This window comes from Macrotis lagotis, chromosome 4 (genome assembly GCF_037893015.1).
Source record: "Macrotis lagotis isolate mMagLag1 chromosome 4, bilby.v1.9.chrom.fasta, whole genome shotgun sequence".
In the NCBI taxonomy this organism is placed as follows: Eukaryota; Metazoa; Chordata; class Mammalia; order Peramelemorphia; family Peramelidae; genus Macrotis; species Macrotis lagotis.
This window is the reverse complement of record NC_133661.1, coordinates 99,195,515-99,221,233: the sequence shown is the minus strand read 5'-3', so window position 1 is coordinate 99,221,233 and position 25,719 is coordinate 99,195,515. Positions and strand designations below refer to the sequence as shown.

Below are 25,719 nucleotides of genomic sequence, written 5' to 3'. Positions count from 1 at the left end.
TGTAAAGACTAAAGACTTCTGTGTGGGGTGGAGGGGAGGGAAGTAAGATTAGGGGGAAGACTGTAAAACTCAAAATAAATAAAATCTTAAAAAAAGATCTTGACTAACCAAAGCTGAGTTAATCAGTATGACGATGAGCTCTCAGGTGGGTGAAGCATTAGATTTCTTAGAGTTCAAACCAAGCCGAACTGCTCCAAGTTAATATGATAGTTCAAAGTAAGGAAGATCAGTGTGGGTTAGAATGAACTTCAAGAAAGCAGTGGGTCATAAACTGAGCTCTGAGAAAATCAGATTTTCCAATGACATCCTACAATTCAGGATGTCATAGACATGTGAGTTTTTAGTAGGGTGCAGAAAGGGTTGCCTTGAAGATAAACCATAACAGGAGATTCTAATCAGAAAAGGATGATTAAACTGAGGGTAAGGTTGAGTTCAAAAGTAAAACTAACTGCTTAAATATATAAGACATTGAGTATTTTATACACACACACACACTGGTGGTAACATCAACCATTCAGATGGTTGAAAGTGGGGGAAATGGTTGGTTCATTTTGTTGCTTTAAAAAATTAAAGAGCTATGGGCCTCCCCAACAATAAATACGCTCAACTGAACTGTTAATCCCTCATTGTGGAAATTGTTCATCCTACATACTTTGCATTTTGAATTCTTTTTGACACTTCACACTTTATGTCTAACTAATGTGTGGTTAACACACAGAGCATCAAAAAGAATAACAGGTAATAAGAGCTTCCAAACTTATAAAGCCTTCAAAGTTTCTTCAGTGTCATCAGAAATGGGAAGTGCTGGAGGTGTGCCTCACAAAATCAAGATCAGATTTTAAAATTCTCAATGAAGTTTCATTCTCTTCTTTGGCTTTTCTAATGTCTCTAAATTCCACTGAGCTTCTCCTATCTTACTTGGTTTGGTTTACCACTCTTGCTCTTCTGACATGCTCCAGGGAACGAATTCATTCCATTCTTTGATTAACGTGCCATTCACACACAATGGCAGAATTCATTTGCAGTGGCTGCTGCTCCTGCACCTTTAAAATGAAAAATCTGCCTAGGTGCTTTCACTATTTCATATGGTACCAAAAAAAAATTAAAAAAATGAATGTTATTGTCTGCTTTTCTCAGGTTTCTTTCCCACAGATCTGATCTCTGTGTGTTGTCAAGTCAACAAGCATCTATTAAACACCTATAATATGCTGGTACTAAGCTCTGGGGATATAAAGGAACCATTAAGGAACACAATCATTGTGTGTGCATGTATGTATGATGTATATATTGTATATATTATATGCATATCTATGTATAGATACACATTTATATGTGTATACATAGATATACATATAATATATGTATGACACATTTCTATATGTATTTCTATATTCTATATCTGTGTATTTATAACATATGTATATATCTGTGTATATATAATTCATATATGTGTCTACTTAAAATATATATTTATATTGTTAGAAACATGATATTTATATATCTATTTAACATGACATATATCTACTTAAAATATAGGTATTCATGTTAGAAACACAAATGGAATCCAATGAAAATTCCTCCAATTCTCAACATCCTGAATTTGAATCCTAACTGCCCTTCAATAAATGCTTTTTTTCAATAAAAGTTCTATATATATCTGACAGACAAGATGTTTAATTTGGCATATAGAAGAGGTTAAAGATGCATATTGCTAAATTGTCATTCATTATCTGTAATTCAGTTAAACAGCTGTTTATAGAGTATCTATTACTATATGCTTGTTACTGAAGATGGTACAAAAATAAATAATGCAGGTCAACCTCCAATCTCATAGAGGGGAGATAAGGCATGCCTACAAATGCCTATAATACAAAGCAGAAGCATGAAAGGCTAGAGAAAATCAGATTATCACTGCCTAGAACAAGGGAAGGCTTCAGGGAAAGCTTCATGGAAGAATGACTAAGTTCGGTTTTATAAGATAAGTGGAAATTGAGCAGGTAATGTTACAGAATGTGGTAGGTAGGGCATTCCATTTAAAGGTGAAAAGGGTGAGTGAGCAAAAGGTCTGAGGCTATTCTGTATGTAGTAAATTTGGGGAGAAGGAAAAGGAACAATCATTTCTATTGCACCCATGGATTCCAGGCCCCAGGTTAGGTGCTTTACAAATATTATCTTATTTGTTCTTATCATCCCCATTTCACAACAGAAGAGACTGAAGCAAATAGAGGTTAAGTGACTTGCCATGGTCACACAACTAGTAAATGTCTAAAGCTGGATTTTAAATCAATTAATTCTTAATTTAATGAATTAAATCAATTACTCTTGATCTCAGTTCCAGCACTTTATTCACTGAATCACCAAGTTCAGGAATGTAGTAGATAGAGAGGAAGCTCTGGAATCAGGAAGATCTGGGTACAAGTCTTACATCTGCCATATACCATTTATGCGATTCTAGGTAAGTCAATATTCAAGTTATTTCTAAGAACATCATTTGTGAAGTAGCTGCAAATCTGCATTGGTAGGGCATTTTATACCAGTGAAATCACAAGCTTAATCCCTCCAAAATATTGATATCAATATTGATAAAGGTAGCAGGTGGCAGGTGATAGATAATCCAGTTTGACTAGTATATTTGAAGGGAAGTATAATAATAAGAATAGACAATTCTTTGAGGTTAAAAGTGTTTTCCTGACACTACAATGTGAAGTCAATAATGCAAGCATAATACTCCCTATGTTACCAATGGGGAAATTGATCTAAGAATTGTATGTTTAACTCCTGGTTCTTTTATTCTTTCATTCCTTAGGAGAGAAAAAGATAAAGAATAGGAGTAAGATTTCATTTAATTTTCGTTAGCAAGGTGGGAAGACAAGATAGAAATTTATTTTTTTAATATTTAGGGCCTTGATTACAGAGTATAGCAAATCAGTACAGCTTGATGGATTTTGTTCACTACAAAGCCTATAATTAAAAAATATAATGAAAATAAATTTTAAGATTTTTATCAGGAATCTTTAGAGTTAATTTATAGAAGTGAAACCTCTTATTTTCTATGTATAAGGTATGCTTTTTTCCCCTGTCAGGTTTGCCAGCTTTCCCTTTAAAATTATGACCATGATTCCAGTCAACTGTTTAGACTTCTGCAGATATGCTTTCTGGAGACTCCAGCTGGCAGTAAGCAATGATTCCAAATACTTTAAAAAATATGTCATGGGGAAGGGTGGGGAAGAAGGAACAAAAAAATAAAGTCTACATGTTTTTAGTTTGACTCTTAAAAACATTGAGATTTATAATCTACTATATATTTTCATCACAGTCCCTTTCAAGTTGCTTCAGATCTGGATTTCAGTACCATTTTTGTCACTTAACAAACTATATGACCTTGAGTAAGTTGCTTACTTATTTTAACCTTAGTTTCCTCCTCTGTAAAATAGTAGTGGGCATTGAAGCTTGCACTACTTATTTCACAACTTTGTTAGAAGAAAAGCACTTTGTGAACTTTAAAGCACTATGAAAATGCAATTATCATTTTTTTTACCAATAATAAATCTCCCTTGATATGAATAGTCCAGTATACTTAGGATAACAAGGAATGCAGAACATTTAAATGTCAATGTATTTTTTCTATCTATACATACTCACATGTATGCACATATTTATACACATACATATATATATATATATACACTATAAAAGGATATTATTTTACATGTAGGCATAAGAATCAAGGACAAAATTAACTAATTCTTCTGGATAGATATTAATACAATTATCAAAATTCATAATTTTATATCATAGCCTACAATGCCAAAGAAAAACCAACAGATCTTACTCTCAGAACAGATCCTCTTTGGCTGCAGGCCAATTGCAGAATTCAGGTGATTACAGGGATTTGGAAGGAGTTGAGAGAGAGGAATAAATCTGGGAGATGGTTCTTGGCTTATTCCCCTTCACTGGTTTATTGTCAGCTTTAAATTTTGTAAGTCTAGGGTTTGTCAGCTTCCCGTTTTTCCAGTAAATGTACTACTATTTGAGTCAATAAAGAAAATCAAAGTGCATTATCAGGTCTTTACATCTTCATTTCCTAGGTAAATAATGTTTGCTAATGTTATATGTGGGGGTGATGGTGATTTCTAACACAGACATTAATGAATTATACATCATACCTTGATTAGAAACTGAGGATGTCAGCCCATAAGTCTATTCATTCTTAACACAGACACATGTTGGTGCATGTTACCTAGTCTGTTCATTCTTCACTGGGCAAGAAGGGAAAAAAATGTATAGCTCCTATGACAAACATTCAGGAAACCTGTAACTCCCCAAATTAATATGGGTGAAGGAAAGACAACAGAGAAATAGAAAGTAAAGAGCGGGGAGTATATGTTCTTTCTGCCTTAAGTCACATTATTCTAGTCTCTAAACACCAAGATAAATTATTCCATACTATCTCGAGGGCTCCAGTGTCAAAGGAGTTAGGCTCCCTACTGCTCAATGTAATCTGTGGACTTTCATGGACCATCCAGCATGTTTGTGTTAGCATGATTTGGAAGGTCTGATGGAGGCAATGCTAGCAGCCATCCCTTGAGACACTTATGAGAACAAGCCTTGTTTCTCCTATGGCTAGCCAAGTTAAGAGTACTTTTAGTAAAACAAAACATTTTTAAAATAATCCAAAGAGAATATCTGATCCCAAATCATCTCCCACTTAAAGAAAGTGGGAAGACAAGAAAAAGCTAATTCTAATGGTCAGAAATGGAACTAGAATGTTGGTGTGGCATGATAGAGAAGAAACCTGCAGAAATATAGTTAATAGGAGTCCAACAAGCATCTCTGACAATTCTAAACAAATCCTTCAAGAGAAGGAGAATACATCATAAAACAAACTCTTGGAGGTTTTTGCAACAAAGAAAAGAATAAGAAAGATTTTCTACTCAATGACTAAATGTATTGTGTATAAATAATACACATGCTTGCCAATTATATATATATATATATGAAGCATATTTTGTACAAAATCTATATAAATATAACATGCAACATATTATATTATATAGCCACAAATTAAATTAGTTTATTATGAGTTAGTAGAAATTCCCTTTTCTTCCTTTTATCTTTAAAGAGAAATAATGCCTAACCCATCTAAAAGCATCCCGAGTGTTAACTTTTGCTACATATAATAAAAGTACAAACCTTTGAAGTCTTCAATAGTATAGTGGGGATCCATCAGTGCAATCATAATAAGCTCATTAATATTTCCAAATCTTCAAGTATACAGCCTTTCCTTACTAGATGGTTAACATACTGAAGGACTGAAACCAATGCCTCCAAGAGGAGTTTCAGATTCTGGCTCTTTTCCCACTATTTTGTGGGCTGACTTGGAAGTGAGGGAGTGGTGCCATCACAGAGGGTGTGCCACAGTTTTAGCCATAGCCAGCTCAGGAAGAATGATGATTTTCCTGTACCATTTCTAGTTCATTGCTCAGTTTTACTGTGGATGAGCATCTCTGATCTAAAATATTTGCCTCCTCCTTAGCCCCACACCACTGCAAAATTCTCTTGCTACTTAGTTCAAATCTCCTTTACTGTCATGATATTCCAAATGTTATAATTTCTAATTAATTGGCTTCTAAAAGGTGTGAAAATATATTCCCCCAACTTTCTTCTCCATAAACTGGAATCCAGATTTTGTTCAGTGGTAGTTAGCGGTGTAATTCAAGCATACGTAAGACTAAGAGAAATTGTTTTATTTTCCTAAGACTTCTGTTTCATTTTTCCTCTTTTCAATAAACTACTCTCTCAACCAGATGGGTATTAATTTTTTAAATTAAAAACTCATTTTGGAACAGCTGCCTTTTACTATTGTCAGACTGGCATTATTCAACCTGGTTTTCTGGCAGTGTTAACATCAGAAGGTGAGACAAGGCACTAACTTTGAGCCTTTGTCCCCTAGTCACATGACTGTCTAAAAACAATTACCTCATCAGGAAAGTCTCAGGAAAAAAGGGAATATTTTCCTTATGTGAGTAATGCTCTGCTCTTCAGTCCCCCACCCCACAACTCTGCGCTTCTCTCTACTACTAACAAATATACACAAAGACTGTAGATCTAAGTAGTGCTCATGAAGGAAAAGTTATCTTAGTTCAACCTTAGATACATTGATCAATAGGTAGGCAAGGATTGATAAAGTTTTCTTTTTTAAAATGATTATTTAGTATTTTTACCCAGTTACATGTAAAAACTATTTTTAGCATTTGTTTTCTAAAACTTTGAGTTCCAAATTCTCTCCCTTCTTCCTGCCCCTCCCCCATTGATAAAATAAGCAATTTAATATAGGTTAAAAATGTGTAGTCATGCAAAACATTTCCATAATAGTCATGTCATGAAAGAAAACATAGACACTCCCCCCACCAAAGAAACGTCAAGAAAAATAAAATAAAAAGAAAATATGCTTCAATTGCATTCAGGCACCATTAACTCTTTCTCTGGGAATGGAAAGAATTCTTTATCATAAGTCCTTCAAAGTTGTCTTGGGACACAGAATGGTGGAGAAAAACTAAGTCATTCATAGGTGAATACCCTATAATATTGTGTTATTTTGTAGAGAATATATTTTACTTTGCAGAGAACACATTGTACTTTGCATCTGGTCATGTAAGTCTTTCCAGGTTTTTCTGAGAGTATCCTGCTCATCATTTCTTATAGCAGAATAGCATTCCATCATAATCAAACTACAATTTGACAAACGTTTCTCCTTGATAATGTTCATTAAAGCTTCCCATTTTAATATTCTGCTAAAATAGTAGGCCCAATCAACTGACTAAAGAAAGACTTTCCAATCACTGCTGAGTTTTGACATTTGGAAAACTAATCAAGAAACTAGTTTTTTTTTTCCTGGACCCCCACCAAAAAATTCTACAACTTGTAAGAATTGCTCTGTGGTGCTGCCTAAATTGCTCTCACTACACTTTCTCATTGTGCCTCAGGACACAGCCTGGGAACTCTGCGCTGCTGATAACTTCCTCCTGACTTGGCTCAAGTACCAGGCGCCAGGCAAAGGATCACAAACGGGTTACATACTGATAAAAACTTGGCATTCATCTGGCTGTCATATATTGGTTGCTGCCAACCAGAAAGTGGAATTTATTAAAATCTCCTCATTAAGACTTGTGTATAATTTTCTCCTTGTCATGTTGTTTCCACAGTTCAATTTTTTTCCCCTTCTGAAGTATTACTTAGGAAGGCAGCACTATCACATTTTTACTAAGGGGATGGAAAGACAGAAACCAAGATGACTTTTACAGCTGTTTCTCATTCTCATCAATAGACATTAAGAAATGTTCTGAATCTGTTTTACTCCTCCCTTTATTCTCCCTTTATCTTCTCCGATTGGTTTTGAAAGGGCAGAAAAATCTTAAGTAGCTGCTATTTTTCAGAGACTAGATTAGTGATCTAAGATATATATTTAAGAATGAAAGGTCATACTAATGCATTGTTGGTGGAATTGTGAACCGATCTAATCTTTCTGAAGGTCAATTTGGAATTATGCCCAAAGTATAATAAAACTGTTCATACTCTGATCCAGTAAATACCACTACTAGGTCTGCATCCCAAAGAGATCACAAAAAAGCATAAAAAATCCACATGTACAAAAGTATTTATTGCAACTATTTTCACAGTGGTAAAGAATTGGAAATTGAGGGGATATCAACAATTGGGAAATGACTGAACAAAATGTGGTATATGAATGCAATGGAACACTTTTGTTGAATAAGAAATCACGAGGGACTTCAAAATAGCCTGGAAAGATTTGCATGAATTCATGCTGAGTGAAGTAAGCAGAACTAGAACATTATATACACTAACAGCAGCATTGTATGATCAATTATGACAGACTTTTTCATTTCAGCAGTATATCAATCAAAATAATTCTAAATAACTTGTGATGGAAAATATCATCCATATCTAGAGAAGGAGCTATGGAATTTAAATATAGACCAAAACTTACTATCTTCAATTTTTAAAAGTTGTCTTATGTATTAAGTTTTCTCTCTTTTTTCCCATTTTGATTTGATTCTTCTTTCACAACATGTTTAATATGGGTGTGCTTAACATAGTTATACATGTTTAACTTTCTGTTAGGGGGAGTGGGGAGGGAAAAGAGAGAGAGGGAGAAAACTGGGAAACTCAAATCCTTATCAAAAATGATTGTTGAAAAAATTATCTTTGCATGTACTTGGAAAAATAAATAAATAAACTTAAAGAAAAGATCAGAAGGTCTTCTGATATTTTGTTAAGGTACAAGTCCCATTTTATCAAGGAGGCAGTATGATAGAATGTATTGGTGTTAGACTTAAGAACTGAATTCATACTATGTGACCCTGGGCAAGTCATTTAACCTTTTTTTCCTACCAAGGATTTAATTACCATCAGAGAGGTTCTATGTTGGTGGAAAGAGTTCCTTATTCTGATAAAAATCACAGAACCTTAAGTTTTATTGTTGAAACTTTAACTTTTTAAAAATATTAATCAAAATATTATGCTTTTTTGTAGCATTCATATTTACCTTAATTAGCTTTATCATGTGCCAATCTGGGTGAGTGTGTTTAGTGGGGTTGAGATATCCATTGTTTAAAAAAAACAAAAACCTAGTGGAAAGAGAGCTGGTTTTTGTGTTAGATCTTACTCTTGTTCATCAGGTGACTATGAGCAAGACTCAACTATAAAATGTAGATAATAAAGCTAATGCTACCTGTCTTAGAGGACTGTTGTAAAGAAAGTGCTTCTTAAACTCCACAATGATATACAAATGAGCTATTATAATTATTACAATTATTAATCAAATTGCAAGTGAGATTTTTATAATGTCAAAAATAGTAAGACAATCATGTCCACTTTGCTTCTCCATGCATGCCTCAATTTATGCCAAAGATAAATTCTGTATAAATTGAACTTTTCCAAATCTAATCTTAGAAATAATTTTGTTAAATTAATTACCCCTAAAGATATCTTTTTTAATTATGAATTTCATATTTGAATTTGTTTCATAGGATGGTGTGATCTGAAAGTACCTTTCACAGTGTAACAACAATTTGTTTTATAATTAGAATAACAGACTTCACAATGTTGTCAGCACTATCTTTTATTTTGAATTAAGATTCCTGTATCTCCATTACTCTAGTAATCATTTAGACATTTTTGTGATCTTTTGAAAACAAAAATTCTTGCAAGAAATTCTGTTAAGAGAAAATTGTAAAGTTCTCATTTTTTCTCGATTATTATAGGAACTTCCTGGGAGAGATTTTATTAACAGATTTTGGGAGGAATAGCAACAACATTAATGTATTCACTAGATTCTTGGCTTCTCCTTTTGATCCAAACTTCTCCAGGAGAATGAAAAGATCGTAGAACTTGCAGCTGGAAGAGAATTTAAGGACCCCCTAAACTGAGAGTTCATGGACACCAAAATTTTAGAAGGTCTGCAGACTTGACTGAAAATAAATTTTATCTTTATTTTTATTATCCTTTAACTTAAATTTAGTATTTCTTTCAATTATGAATGTACATTACAAACATTATTCTGAAGAATCTGTAGGCTTGACTATTAAATGGGTCCATGATACAAAAACTTCTGATTACCTCAGTTATAGATGAGGAAACTGAAGCCTAAGAAGGTTGAGTCACTTGCCCACAGTCTCTCCCCTTGTAGAGGTGTCATGAGATCAAAACTATTTTCATAATAATACCAAGGTGCTGTCATTTCCAATAGAGGAATTATTGATTGATTTAACTCACATAAACACTTTTTAGAGGGTCCTTAATGATTTGTGAATGTAAAGGGACACTGGGACCAAAAGATTCACTGTCCTACTTTATTTCAATTATTAATCTCCTTCCTACCTATGTATCAACTATCACTTCTTTTTAGATGATGCCTGTATCTATATCTCTAACTTTCAAGAACCAAATTTCTAACTATTTTAAAAGGTTGTAGAGAGATCAAGAGGGAAGATGATTAAATCAATAGACCATAAATATTTAGCAATTAGGAGGACCCTGGAAAGTTTAGAGAGAGTAGTTTAAGTTGATTCATGATTTTGGAAGCCAAACTGCAGAAGGGTTTGGGAGAGAGTGAAAATAGAGGAAGTAATGGCACTCAGTGCAGACCATAATCTCAAGGAGTTCAGCCATCAAAGAGAGGAATGATATGGAATAATATCTAAGATGTGTCTCAAATTCTAAAATGACTTTGTGATCTCATCAATTTTGATAATCCCAGAGCAGCTATGTAGTGCAGTGGATAGAGCACTAGCTTTAGAGTCAGGAGGATCTGAGTTAAATTCAACTTCAGACACTTAATACTTAATGTGACCTTGGGCAAGTCACTTAACCCCATTGCCTTACCAAAAAAAACCCCAAATAAAATAAAATAATAGTAAAAAAAATTGATAATTCTTCCAACAATACAGACTGCAAACCATTCATAACTGGGCATTTCATTACTAGGAGTCTACCCAATATGTTGGGTCTTCCTACCTCATTTTCTTCTGACATTTGTAGGGATATCAGTAGAGTATCTGAACTGTCAACTCATTATCCCACATTCTTATGAGGTATATAATCCACTTTTTTTTTTAGGTTTTTGCAAGGCGATGGGGTTAAGTGGCCACACACCTAGGTAATTATTAAGTGTCTGAGTCTGGATTTGAACTCAGGTATTCCTGGCTCCAGGGCCAGTGCTCTACCACTGAGCCACCTAGCCACCCCTTTTAAAGAGAATATGCCTATACATTTCCTTGATAAGTTTTCTATTTTTTCAAAGTTCCTTTTCCATAGATACTTTGAGTTCTGAAAGCACAGGTACTATATGTTAAAATATGTCAAACAAATATATGTCAAAATATAGAGAAGTACTATACCCAGTAAGGGATTAATAAACATTTATTATATTAAACTGACTTCATCCTTCAGACTAAATAGAAGAGACAGAAACTAGAAGTGAATTTGAACACTGAGAAGAATAGGTCTGTTGAGGGGGGAAAAAAAACCACCAAAAATTAAATTGCTAGTTACATTTTCATTCAATGGTAAACAAGAAGATATAGAAAGATGGCATGGAGAATTTTATTTTATTTCCCTGAAACTTCTACTTCAATGGTATTTTGTGGTAAATACAATATAATTCCTTGAAAAAATATTATGTATTATCACAAAGTGATTTGCTAGAGTGATCACTCTTGAGAAATTAACATGACTGTAATATTCTGAATCTTTAAGGATTTGGGCACTTCTGATGGACTAAATCTAGAAATGGTTCAACTATTTCTGTAACATGATGTCTAATCATTTATATTAGTTCAAAATAAGTCCTTATACAATTACATTGCTTCAGAGTTCCTCTACTTGACAATAGTTCTATGACAAAGAATAAATTAATGAAAGTTATTTAATAGGAAAGAAATAAAGATATTTATCTACTAGAAACTGAGCTAAGCACTTTACAAAAATGACAGCCCTGGAGAGATGGTGCTGTTATTATCTCCATTTTACAATTGAAGAAACTGAGGTAGATAGAGATTAAGTGATTTACTCATTAGTTATAAAATTAATAGATTAACTCTAATATCTAGTACTATAGTTAGATTTCATATATTATCCTCAAGTCAATAGCTGCATAGTTCCATTTAATAGCTCTTTGTTAGTCGAAGTTATTTCCCTATATGAAATATTGTTAAGAATTTTACAGCAGCCTGGGATATAAATGCCTAATATGAAAGCAAAGTAAGTTAGGATTCTGCCAAAATTTCCCAGACTGTCTTTTGAAGAGACAGAATAGGATAATATGAGGTGACATTCCACATATGTCAAAGTCAAAAGAATAAAAATCCATATAGAGTTCTGTTCTCATGAGAACCTCCACATATATAACTATGGTTTAACTATATTGTAAAGTGCCACTGTACCCTAACAGATTATGTAAAAAAAGGAGATTGCTAGATAAGGCAGATTTTCCTTCTCCCATGCTTCATTGCTTTAAAGAAGTTAGCTCATTGTCTTGGTAGTACTCCTACAAGATGCAGAATGAAATTATTCCCAAGAAGTTAGCTCATTGTCTTGATAGTACTCCTACAAGATGCAGAATGAAATTATTCCCAAGAAGTTAGCTCATTGTCTTGATAGTACTCCTACAAGATGCAGAATGAAATTATTCCCTAACTTCCTGAGAAAACAAGATTAAAAACTGTATGAAAATAGACATTCCTTGAAGAAACAGCTAAGTTAAAGGGAATTATTATTATTATTATAACAATTATAACTATTGCAAACTACCTGGATTACCATAACTGCCCTCCAAAAGGCATTTCTCCCTCTAGCTTCTCCATTATCCAAATGATCATTTGTACCATTGTCAGAAACATCATCCTGATCATTATTATCATAGCTGACATTACTGTACCACTTTCTTTAATGATTTTTCTGTGCACAGCGGTGGAAAGTTGAAGATTTAGTTAGAGCTTGTTTAAAACAGAATAGTGAATGTTAATAGTATATATATATATATATAAATTTAGATAATTACATTTATATATCTATATGATTACACATATATATATCATTTAATATGATATCATCTCATGTGATCCTTGAAACAGTCTTATAAATGCTTATTGACTTCATTATGAGATAAATACTATAGATATGATTTCCATTTTATAGATGAGGAAACAAAGATTTAGGAAAGTTAAATAAACTGTTTTGAGATAATAGAGATTCTAAGTATTGAAGATGGGATGTGAGCTCAGATTTCTCCTGAATTCAAATCCCAGGCATTCTTCCCTTTACAATATGCTACTTTAATAGAAAGGGACTCTCTTAATGAGAAAAGTTGGAACTATTTTCTAGGAAAAAACAAAGTTTGACATTCTGAAGATGCTAGGACACCTAAGTTATAAATGTGACTGAGTGAGGAAACCACAAGAGTTTCTCTCTATCTTTATTTCCAAGTCTGATAGATATTTGTCTTGGTTACATCACAGGAATTTGGAGAAGATCAAATGAAAATGTTTTTAAAAAGTAGTATTTATAAAATATAAGAAATTTGTTCAGAGAAATAATATGAATATAGATATTTATTAGCTAGGTTAGGAGCTATATCTATGTTTGATCAAGAAGAAGAAATAATGTAGACCCTACCCATACAATAGTAGGAGTAATGAAGTTTTCCTTTTTTTCAATATTCTTTTTTTTTCCTAAAATGGGATGACTTGAGATGATTCTAGATTCCAGGGAACTTGCTATTCTAATTAAGGTTTCTTAATACATTTATAAGAGGATTATAACAGATGAGAAAGTAGAGGTTCCTAGAAAATTTGAGGAAGAGTACAAGGAAGGTCAGTCTGCTCATTTAGACTAGGATTCCCAGAACATTCCTAACTAATGCTGACCTACACAGGGTACTAGCATAACCCTTTAAAGTTCAGTCTTGGGGCGGCTAGGTGGCACAGTGAATAGAGCACCGGAGTCAGGAGTACCTGGGTTCAAATCCGACCTCAGACACTTGATAATGACCTAGATGTGTGGCCTTGGGCAAGCCACTTAATCCCATTGCCTTGAAAAAAAATATATAAAAAAAATATAAAGTTCAGTCTTCCAGAGTCAAAGCTATCCCCAACTCACCAAAACCAACTCTATAAGTCTTATGAACTTTTTCAAATTAGCAGGAAATAAGTCAATTGCCAGAATTTGGCACTCATTATATAGGCCATAACACAAGATATATTCTCTCAACAATTTAACCTTGTTGAATTTTGAAATGCCTTTCCCCCATTTTCTTTCCCTCCTATCACTCATATCCCCTACCTCTCTCATATCAGCTGTCCCCATCAATTACAGTGAGCTGAGGTTGCTCGCTGTAAAAAGTCTCTTTAGTGATGTTTTTGATACAAATCAATTTCAGGCTTGCCATAATGCTGAGAAAGCCTCGTTATGTGAATGAAAAGAATAAATTACTATGAAATAAAGAAATTGCTCACTGTAATTAGAGCAAATTTTTAGATTAAATAAAAATGATCTATATGGTGATACTTTGCATTTTTTTACTGAATTCCACATATGTCACTATCATACATGTTACTGCAAAAATAAAGTTTTTCAACAATTATCTTCAGCAGACATTCATGAAGGCAATTTACCAGTGCCAATCAAATACCCTGTCTCAAGGTCAGTTGGTTCCACACACATAGAGATACAAACTCTAAATGGATTCTGCTGTCATCAGAAGTTAGGAAGGCAGGATAAACACCTACAAAACATGTGCCTGCTCTGGAAAGTTTAATCCTTTATTCCACTGTCTACTGCACATTTTATCTAAAATATCGCCAAGTTGATGTAACAATTTCAAGTTTCCCTTGAAACTCTGTATCTTCTTATTTAAAGATACTGCCATTTTATTTCAGGGAGCCAGAATATTCTTCCTTAATGCAATTGGCTTTTCAACCTTCAGCTTCAGTTTACTTTGGAAATTTCCATCACTGACTTCTTAATCTTTTAGTTTTTATTCCTTCTTTTGACCAGTCCTTTTCAAGCAGATGATTAGACTATGCCCTTGTGAACATATTGGGTGTTGGGCTATTATCCTAGATCAAAATAGGTCATCATTACATTTCATTCTCTGAGTTTGGGGAGGGGAAAAGAAAGGAGAGAGAGCGAATATAACCCTTTGCACCTTTGCATTCCTTAGCAATCAGGCTTCTGATCTTTTCACTCAACTGAAACTGCTTCCTTAAAAAGTTACTGATGGTCCTTTAATTGCCAAATCTGCTAGGTATTCCTTGATCCTCATCCTTCTCAACATATCTATGGCATCTAGACTTTGCCAGATTATTCTCCTGAATCTTCTGCATACTCTCTGAGTTTTCCTGATAGTTCTCTCTTGGTTCTATCTATCTGACTTGTTTACAGTATCCTTTGCTGGATTACTATGGCTATGTTCCCAAGGTTCTGTCTTGGGTCCTCTTCTCTTCTTGCTCTACCTTTTTTTCACTCACTGACCTCATTATCAAATTATCAAATTTTATCAGATCTCTTCAAATAATTCCCAATTTGTATCTAACCAGTCCTATTCTCAACTCCATTTGAGTTCCAGTATTGCATCATCAACTATCTAATGAACATTTTGAACTGGATGTCCCATTGGCATCCCAAACTCAACATAGTCAATCAATCAAATAGGAGATGCTTAAAACTTCCTAGATAAATTGATATTAATCTCTCTTTCTTACAATGATCTTCACTAATATTCCCCACTGGAATTTAAAAACCCGACAACAATGTATTCTCAAACACAAATACAAATTCAGAGGATAAATAATGTTTGCCATTTTTATTGCAATATTGAGGCTCTGGAAGTTACCAATAAACACACATACTGAAACCCTGTAGTTCAAAACTGTGGAGAAGGAATCAAATCAAATAAATGATTTACATTCCCCAAACATTTCTTACTCCTCTATTTAGTGAATAAAAGAATTTCAGAGCAGGGAAATCATCTCTGAAATCATCTAATTCAACCCCTATGAAGAGAAAACCTTTCATATGTATCTCCATCAAGTGGTTATCCACCCTCTCTTTTAAAATTTTTAGCAGAAGATGACAAGTTCATTCAGTGTCTTGTCTTTTGTCTTGCCACAGGATTTCAATGATTCTAAAAGAGAGTATGAGACGTGACTTTTTGGAACTCTGCCTCACTTATATTCAATTCACAGAGGAGTCAAGACATTATCCCATGATGTCACTGGTCTTCTTCAAAACGAAGAACCAATAACAACAACAACAACAAGTGACAGGAATCTCTCTAATCCTCAAAGCAGTCCTTTCCAATCTTGGAATCGTTCTCATCAAGAAGAATTTTTTTCAAAATACAAAGGAAAAATCTTCCTCCTTGGAACTTCAATCCATTAATCTTTGTCCTGCCTTCTGGAGTCAGATAGAATCAAATCTAATCCCTCTTTCATAGGAAGTATTATGTTCTCTTTCTTGTATCATCTTCTCTATCTCCTCTCACCTAGCTACCAGAAACAGCAGTCCTGAAAAGAATCAGCATTATACTTATCAGGTGATATTCCTTAGATGACAAAGTAGTCTCCTAACTAGCTGTCTCTCCTGCCCTCATGGCTAACAAAACCTTATCTTCATTTTTCTGTAGTTCCCACCCTTAAGTTGCACCTTAAAATCTAAGTTCAGACATGTTGGCATGGTATATTAAAATGGGGATGGAAAAACTTGACCTAGCTCTGTCTATTAATGGCCTTCTTTATGCCACAGTTTGAAAAAGCAACTGATATGGAAAACAGACTTGGGAAAGATAATTTAAAAATTATTGGAATACCTGAAAGTCATGATCAGGAAAAGAACCTTGACATCATTTTCAAAGAATTACTACAGGAAAATTGCCCTGATATTCTAGAAGCAGAGGGCAAAATAGAAATGGAGAGAATCCACTGATCCCCCCGAGAAAGAGATCCCAAAAAATCAACCCCTAGGAATATTATAGCCAAGTTTCAGAACTCCCAAGTCAAAGAGAAAATATTACAAGCAGCCAGAAGGACAGTTCAAATATTGTGGAGCTGCAGTCAGGATCACACAGGACTTAGCAGCAACTACATTGGAAGCTCGTAGGGCTTGGAATATAATATACTGGAAGACAAAAGAGCTTAGAATGCAGCTAAGAATCAACTACCCAGCAAGGCTGAATGTCCTCTTCCAGGGAAAAAGATGGACTTTCAATGAACCAGGGGAATTTCAAATGTTCCTGTTAGAATGGCCAGAGCTGAACAGAAGGTTTGATCTTCAGATACAGGACTCAGGTGAAGCATGGAGATTGAAGGAGAAGGGGAAAATATGAGGGACTTGATGATGAACTGTGTGTATTCCTGCATAGAAAAATGACACTGTTAATACTCATATGAACCTTTTCAGTTAATAGAGCAGGTAGAGAGAGCTTTTATAGTTGAAGCACAGGAGAAAGCTGATTTGAAGAAAAATATGGTGTAAAAATGGAGTCAATAGAAAAAAAAGGGAAATGTAATGGGAGAAAGAAAAAGGAAAGGGGGACTAGGCCAAGATATCTCATATAATAAGTTTTTTCCTTTATTACAATGAGTTTCTTTATTTCTAAATGAAATCCACTGACAGAAAAGTCTCTTCTAACTCCTTCAAAAGATCTGTGATTTCATCAACTAAGTATTCCTTTCATCAGACTTCATGCTTCAGCTGACAGTCTTTAAGAACTGATATAGACAAAACAAACAAACAAATCCAAACTCCAGTCATCAACTGGGTAGCTAAAATTGTGACGATACCATCTAACATTCATACAAAATCCACCTATTTCTTAATCTTCCAAATCACTGCTATTCTTCCACAGTGGAGAATTTCTTCAAAGCCCAAGTTCTCATGGAAATATTTCACATTGGGTACATTAATGAGAAGTTATTAACCCTTTCCCCAGAAACTACATTAATTCACTCAACAAATATTTATTGTCTGTGTTCATAGCCTTGTGCTAGAAACCCAATGGAGGATGCAAAGTAAACACTCACTCTTTGGCCTCATTGAGCTTACAGACCTGCCACCTAAATCTGTAATACCAGCCTAAGGAACTCTTCATTATACCAGTGTTAATTAAACACTGTACTACTGGAAATCACAGCAAGAATGCTTTGTTACTGAATGTATAGAACAGCAGGAGCAACTTCAAGGATTGGGACTATCTGAGGGAGAAAATGTTCGGTCTTATGGTCTTGTACAATGAAAGACAGGACATCTTGTTTGTAAACTCAGGGCTCAATAGTATTTCATTGTCAGTGTCTTCTGGCAAACCTGAGCTTCTTATGGTGGCCTATGATAGTCACTCTTTTCAGATCTTAGCAAATACCAGAAGCACATCATCATTTCCACAGTGGTAGATTCTGCCAATCACAATCACTGAATGTTTATTCAAGTCAGAAATATCATTTCAGAACCTGAAGGACTGGCAAACAGAAGCAAAGGTCATTGTTTGCTTGGTAGCCCAAGGGGAAATTGGTGCCAGCATTTTGGAAGACCGTGATCTAGTTTCTTTTCTATGTAAATTTAATTTAAGCCCATTGTTTTTTATTAAATGCTTACTAAGTATAAAGGACAATACTTGGCACCATTGGCTCATTGTTGATTTGGAGTTGGAAGGAAAATCAGAGGTTATCCAATCCAATTCAAACATTTTGCATGATGAGAAAACTGAAAGCTTCTCCTTAAGTGACTTGTTCAAGTCTTCACAGGTAGCAAGTGGCAGAACTGGAATGAATTATGACATATTTTTTGCCTTCAAGAACCTTACAATCCAACAAGGACACATGTATACAACTAAATGTGATATAAGGTAGAATGGAGAGGGTCAGAGAAGAGATTAACATGAACAGCTTTAGGAAATGTGAATAAAGTGAAATGTTTCCACTGGGAAAATAGAGGGAGGCTTCCATGAGAAGCTAAGCTTTATCTAAGCAGGTTAAGCAGGGCCTTGAGGGAAAAGAAGGATACAGACAGAAATGAGAGGAATGAGGGTGTGCAGAGGGAATAGGCTACACAAATGAATGGAATTGGGAGAATTCAGATCAAGGTCAAAAACCAATAGCTCAATCTGATTCCAACTAGATTACCTGAGAAGAAATAGTGAGAAATAAGCCTAAATATTGTGAAATAATGCACTAGCTCAAAAGATATTCATTTTTAAAAATTGAAATATTCATTCAAATTCAAATATTTCAAATATTCATTTCACCCGGCTAAGCTTGGAACATATTCATGGTGACAACGGCAAAAGATTAAAGGACATGAGAAGATTGATCATCCTAAGAAGGGTGAACAAGTAGATACCTCAGAAGCTAATCAACCTTTCCTGACGCCTTCTACAAAATGGCCAAGCAGATCTTCACCTGTAGATCTCAACCAAAAGGGAACCTACTACCTCCCAGATCCAGCTCAATCCACTTTTTTGGACTTCTTTGATGATTAAGAAGTTATCCCTAAAAAGGAACCACCACCCTGCAACTTCCACCCACCAATCCTAATTCTATTTTTTTAGGACCAAGCAGAATAAGTCTAACTTATCTTCCATTGAAGTTCTTTCAAATATTTGAAAATTATCATGCCCTGCCACACCCCTAAATAAGCAGACACTACTGCCCTCCACCCTCCATCACTAACATCATTCTTTCAATGGATTCTTGTATTTCATTGTCTCAAGTTTGTCTCATATCCCATTACCATCCTGATCTCCATCCACTACATATTCCTTCAACTTTCCAGTTTTCTGCCTAAAAGTGCCCAGAACTGAACACAACAATCCTGATGTATGTAGTCTGATTGAGGAAAAATAAAATGGGATTATCGCATGCCTGGTCTTAGATATTATAATTCTCTAAGATCATGTTATGGTATATTTCCTGGCCATTGTGTTAAGATATTGACTCATGGAGCTTGAAGTCAACTAAAATGTCATTAAAAAAATAAACAGAATGTTATACTGCCGTGCATTCTTCTATCTTGTACTGAGACTAAATTGACTATTGCTACTATTAGCAATTCCTTAGAATTTCTCTGAAGCTCTTAGGCCAAGGACTATTGGTGTCTACTTTGCCTGAGTTTCTTTCTCCCTCTTCCCCCTTCCCCTCTCCCTCTCCATTTTCCTCCCCTCCCCCTCTCTCTTTCTGCCTATTAAGAGAACTCTGAAGTAGGAAGCAAAAGACCATATTTCTAAATAGCAGAAGGGTCAGAAATATTATTCAACTCCTTTGATTTGTAGGAACTGAGCCAGATCATTCTTCCAGAGTCTACTGGACAGCAGGACAACCTACCCTCCTCCCTTTCCATCCTAAGTGGATGTAAACTCTTTCTTAATACACACCTTTGGATTTAAGTAGCATTTACAAATCTATCCAAGCCTGAGTCACAAACAGGAACAACTACCAAAAGTACAAGCTGAAACTGAGAACTCAAACCGACCAGCCGAGCTGGCCTCTCAGGCACTAGTCCAAATGCACTCTAGAGGTGAGGTGTTCTGTCCTTGGGGGGTGCTGGCACTCCTTTTCTCAAGCAGCTGATCCTTGCAATAATAGCAGTAATGCTGCCAGAAAGAGCCTTCTCTGCCCTACCTACTCCACTCCAGGGAAGGTACCACCAACACACCAACAAATGTCAGAAAGGGCAGAGAAACAGACAAAATACATATGCCAGAAGGAACAAGGCCCTTCTGTAAATTCATTGAATGAGTTTAAACTCATTTCTCAATTGAAAATGAGGCCATGTGAGATTTTAAGGCCAAAAATCCCTATAGAACAATAAGTAAGAGCAGGATGAAACTGAGAAAAGTAGATACGTCATCTATCTCTAATACTTGCCCATGTAGTTACTCTTTCCAAGGAAAAATGTCATCAGTCTTTTGTATCTTATTATAGATATTCTATAAGGTGCTGTGTTTGGATATAATTTTTTCATTAACATTACTTTACAATCAGAAATGTGGGGAAAAATAAAGTAAGGAATATGTTCCTTGGGGGGTGGTATAAGATACAATATGAGGGGCAGCTAGATGACAAAGTAGAGAGAGCACTGGGGAATCAAAAAGACTCATCTTCCTGAGTTCAAATCCAGCCTTGTATAATTTCTAACTCTGTGAACTTGGGTAAGTCATTCTACCTTGTTTGCTTCAGTTTCCTCTTGTGAAAAATGAGCTGGAGAAGGAAATGGCAAACTACTCCACTATCTTTGCCAAGAAAACCCAAATGAGGTCAGGAAGAATCAGACACAACTGAAATGACTGAGACAACAAGAAACAACATGTAATAAAATCACACTTAATACAGTAACTATGGGGACATAGATCTTTGTTTCAGGAAATGCTGGCAGTTCTACTAGTTTTCTTCCTTCCTCTTTAGTGTTCCAAGCTATGTCACTCCCATCCAGTGTTTCTGGTGCCTTCTAAAGACATCTGAGGATCAAGGTAATTTGGATGATCTGATGTTTGGTAAGGTAGAGTAGGAGTGGTTGTGAGGAGGATAAATGTCAAAAAAAAAAAAACAAATGGAAAGAGATATACATGTTTTTAGCCAGCTACAAAATGACTCAGCTGGATATACTGACTGCATGGAGAGTATATTGTTTGAAGTCCAATAAGAAGTGAATAAAATTCTGATACCTGGAATAAGAGTCAGGCACCTGAGGTAGAAAATGGTGAGTTTAAAAGTAAAAGCTGGGGCAGCTAGGTGGCGCAGTGGATAGAGCACCAGCCCTGAAGTCAAGAGTACCTGAGTTCAAATCCAGCCTCAGACACTGAATAATTACCTAGTTGTGTGGACTTGGGCAAGCCACTTAGCCCCATTGCCTTGCAAAAAAAAAAAAAATGAAAGCCACCTCAGAAGGGCTCTTTTTCAGACCAAGAAAAGAGCTGGAAGTGTACTAAATGTTCCTAATTATATTAGTCAACACAAATCTCATTTCAAAGGCTTAATGGTCATTTCCGTGTGGCAAGGTCATCAGTTAGCAGAAAGCGCTACAGAAATAGAATGGCAGCAATAAAGTGGAGTCATATAATGGAAGAGCAAAGATGGACCATACCATTTAATGGTACTATAAGTCACATGGACTTCATAGGTCTTCAAAGAATATTGGGGATATCTGATTTTATTGTAACTCTAAGACTTTTCTGACTGTGTAGATGCGTAAATAGACACATATACACACATACTCACACTTTTATACTATATACAAAACACATACGGATGCCCATTGATTGGGGAATGGCTTAAATTGTGGTACATGAATTTGAGGAATATCCTTGTACTATAAGAATCAATGAACACAATGAATACAAAAGAACATGGAAAGAACCAGAAAAATAATATACAAAAGTAACTACAATGATGTGGAAGAAAAACCCTATAACCACAAAATGGTTGAAAATGGATGTTGTGAAATCACAATGAACAGTGTTCACTCTAAAGAAAAAATGTGGTGTGGCTAGGTGGCACAGTAGGGGTGGTTAGATGTGCAATGGATAGAGCACAGGTCCTGGAGTCAGGAGGACCTGAGTTCAAATCCAGCCTCAGACACTTAATAATTACCTAGTCACTTAACCTTATTGTCTTGCAAAAAACAAAAAATAAACAAACAAACAAAGGAAGAAATGTAGGTGCATCATGCTTTGGGGGGAGGGGGGAATATATATATGGACAGGAATTTCTTTCCTTTTTTTTCCTCAAGTCAACTTTTACTGTGAAATATATTCAGAATGACCCATTCATTCTGAGGGAGATGAACAACTGAAATTGAGATATTATTCAAATAGCAATCAATATTGCCAGGGGAGAGATTAGGTATAATGATGGCTTTATAAATAACCTGATTAAATCTCTTTGTTTATGTATATATACAAATTGAGCCCCAGAAAAGAAGTGATTTTAGTCAAAGGACTATTCAGTTCAATAAAAATTTCAGGATGACTAGGAAATATCAGGGGGAAGGCAATGGAATCAAGAGGGGCTGGGGAAGGCTTCCTATAGGAGGTGGAATTTTAACTGGTACTTAGAGAAAGTCTGGGAGGTCATTAGTGGGAGAGAAGAATGGACAGTATTGCAAGTAAAATCCAGTGTTTCTGACACAATCTAGTATTTTATCTGCTATATAGCACCGGTCTCTATTTTCTTATAAGGGATAGCTAGGTTCATTTTTTATTTAGATATCAACTATCTAAAGGAATTTCTTTCCCTACCCACATACACTTCTAACTTTCTCCTCCCACCTCAACAACTTCCCTCAAATGGGTGTGCTTAAATCCCCTGTGCTTGGAAGCCAAACTCAATCTGAGTTGATCTTTTTGTAAACACAATTTTACCACCTTTTGCACAATTCCTTCCTCTTGAATAATGGAACAAGGAAATGACTCCAGTATTGTTAAAGGGATTACATTATATTTTCTAATGCTTTCAGGAATTAATCCTGGAACATTGTTCTCTAGGGTTTGCCCTTTCTTTAGAGACAATTTTATTTTAGTCTAAAATTTAAGAGGTTACATTGCAACAAAGTTTTCTATTCAGAAGTCATCAGGAAGTTAAAAAACCCCCCAGCAATTAAACAAACCAGGTTTAGGCAATGATTTCATGTGGTTCATTAAAGTTTAAGCTAAATGAGAGAGAAGGTGCCTAATTTTCTTAATAAATGGACTTTGGGGTTTTTGTTTTTGTTTTTGTTTTTTTTTTTTTTGGTTTGTTTGCTTACAAGAGAACATTTCTAATTCTTTTACATTGAGTGTTTTAGAAAAGAGATTCCACATTCTTCTTCCTGAAACTTCTACAGTTCCATGGTTGGTCTCACCAGCTAAGCATTCTTTAATCTCTTCAAAAAATAATGGAAACAAGTTTAAAGCATTATGGTAGTGGAAAAAGTCATGGGCTTAGGGTCAAAAGATGAGGTTCAAATTATGGTCTTCACACTTACTGTTAACCCTTATGTCCTTGAATAAATTAATTCTCCTTTCTGAAAAAATCAAATTGAGCAGAACCAAGACAACAATGTAGACAGTAACAGTAACATTGTTTTTAAAATGACTTTGAGTGAATAAGTGATTTTGATTATTACAAATTATAAATTTGATTATTATAAATGTCCAAATATCCAAAGACTCTATCCGCATCCAGAGAAAGAACTGATAAGTAGAAGTATGCATAGAACAATCTTATATATACACATACAGCTATGTGTGTGTGTGTGTGTGTGTGTGTGTGTGTGTGTGTGTGTATGTGTGTGTATATACACATATATTTCCATTTTGTGTCCAATGATAGCTATCATGGGAGGGAAAGAAAAAAGGGAGAGAAAAAAGAAATTTACATGATAACTTTATATTTTAAAGGAATAGCAAATCACACACAATAGATTTGTGCAATCGTCTTTTTTTATGATGCTATGTTACAGAAATTCTTGTTTTAATTTAAAAATTAGATTCAAAAAGTAAAAATAAACTGCAAGTGTTACATAATTATTTATTAGAATTATTGGTCTATAGTTTTAATTAATACTACTGACCTATAAGAAATGAATCCTTTGTCAGAAACATTAGTTGTAAAGATTGTTTCCTAGTTTACTACATTTCTTTTGATCTTGGTTACAGTGGTTTTGTCTGCAAAAGCTTTTCAATTTAATGCAATCAAAATCATCTAGTTTGTTTTTTAGTGCTATTCTCCATCTCTTCCTTAGTCATAAACTGCTTCACTTTCCATAGATCTGATAGGTAAACTACTCCTTGATCTTCTAGTTTGCTTATAATATTGTTTTTTATGTCTAAATCCTGTATCCATTTGGATCTTATCTTGGTATAGGGTATGAGGTGATCATCTAAACTTTCTTCCATACTAACTTCCAATTTTCCCAACAGTTTTTAATTGAAGAGAATATTACCTTCAATTTAGAAAAAACTGTTATCTTATTATGTAATTTTGCTATTTCTTATACTTGTTTTTTCTTTCTTAAGGATATGATTTTTCTCTCATCACATTCAATTTGGATCAATGTATACTATGGAAACAATGTATAGATTGGCAAATTCCCTTCTGTGGGGGGTGGGGGCAGATTAGGGGGGAAAATTGTAAAACTCAAAATAAATAAAATCTTTGGGAAAAAAAGAAACATTTCCTGATTTTTTTCCATTAGTTAGTGCTCTCTACTTCCTTAAATTAATTTGTCATTAATGCATGAATTACAAACAGTATCCCACTTATAGTATACTAGTCTATTTGCAGGCTACTGAAATGTTTAGCACACAGCCACAGAGCAGGCAGTAAATGCTTGTTTCCCTCCCCTTCCCTTCCTTCATCTTTCACTAGTAGCAGAGATCAGGAACTGTCTGAGAAATTTGATACTTAATAATTGTTGAATAGATTAGAATGAAAAAAAGATTTTTGATGTGTGGAAGTGAAATGTGAGTGTATCATAGATTTGAGGGTAGACTTTATGATATAAACAAAGTAAGGAGACCTCATATAACTAAAAAGCTGGTTAGTCCAGTTTGAACACATGAAGGTGAGTGATATAATAAGACTGAAAAAGCAGTGTAGAACCAGATTGTGAAGGGACTTAAATGCCAGCATGAAAAGTTTATACTTTGTTTATTAGACAGTTGTTAGCTCTGGAGATGGTGACTCTCCAGGTCTATAGGCTTAACCCTGACTTTTAATCCTTACAACTTCTCTCCCTTCTCAACCTGCATTTTCAGGGATCTACTGGCTATCTCTCATAGCATGTCATAAATGTCTTAAATTTAGTACATCCCAAATCAATTAATCATCTTTCCCTCTTCTGACTTCCCTGTTCCTGTTAATGTCACTACCTCAGGATTAAGACTATAGTGTCATTTTTCGGAGCAACTAGGTAGTGTGGTGGGTAGAGAACCAACCCTGTAGTCAGAAAGGCCTAAATTCAAATTCAACCTCAGATACATACTAACTGTATGACTCTGAGCAAGTCATTTAACCCCAATTTGATTTCCTCTTCTGCAGAAAACAAAGGGGGAAAAGACTATAGTTTCATCTTTAAATGTTTCTTCTTCTTTGTTCCTATGTCTAATCAATCACTAAGTTCTGTTTGTTCTCTCTCTTGAAATGTCCTATATCTTATCCTTCCTTTAATCTT

The 25,719-nt window shown here is 34.8% G+C and overlaps 1 protein-coding gene across 2 annotated transcripts in view; it reads right to left on the bottom strand.

Moving 5' to 3' along the window:
• The window catches only part of ABLIM1 (actin binding LIM protein 1), a 420,518-nt gene that overhangs the window by 293,854 nt on the left and 100,945 nt on the right, over positions 1-25,719 (bottom strand). The window contains exon 1 of one of the 2 annotated variants that reach the window (XM_074233602.1): positions 5,194-12,294. The exons of the other annotated variant lie outside the window; for it this stretch is intronic. Coding sequence (XP_074089703.1) covers positions 5,194-5,239 — 46 coding nt within the window. The 5' untranslated portion in view covers positions 5,240-12,294. Of the gene's footprint in view, positions 1-5,193; positions 12,295-25,719 lie in introns of those variants that run through there. 2 annotated transcript variants of the gene reach the window in all.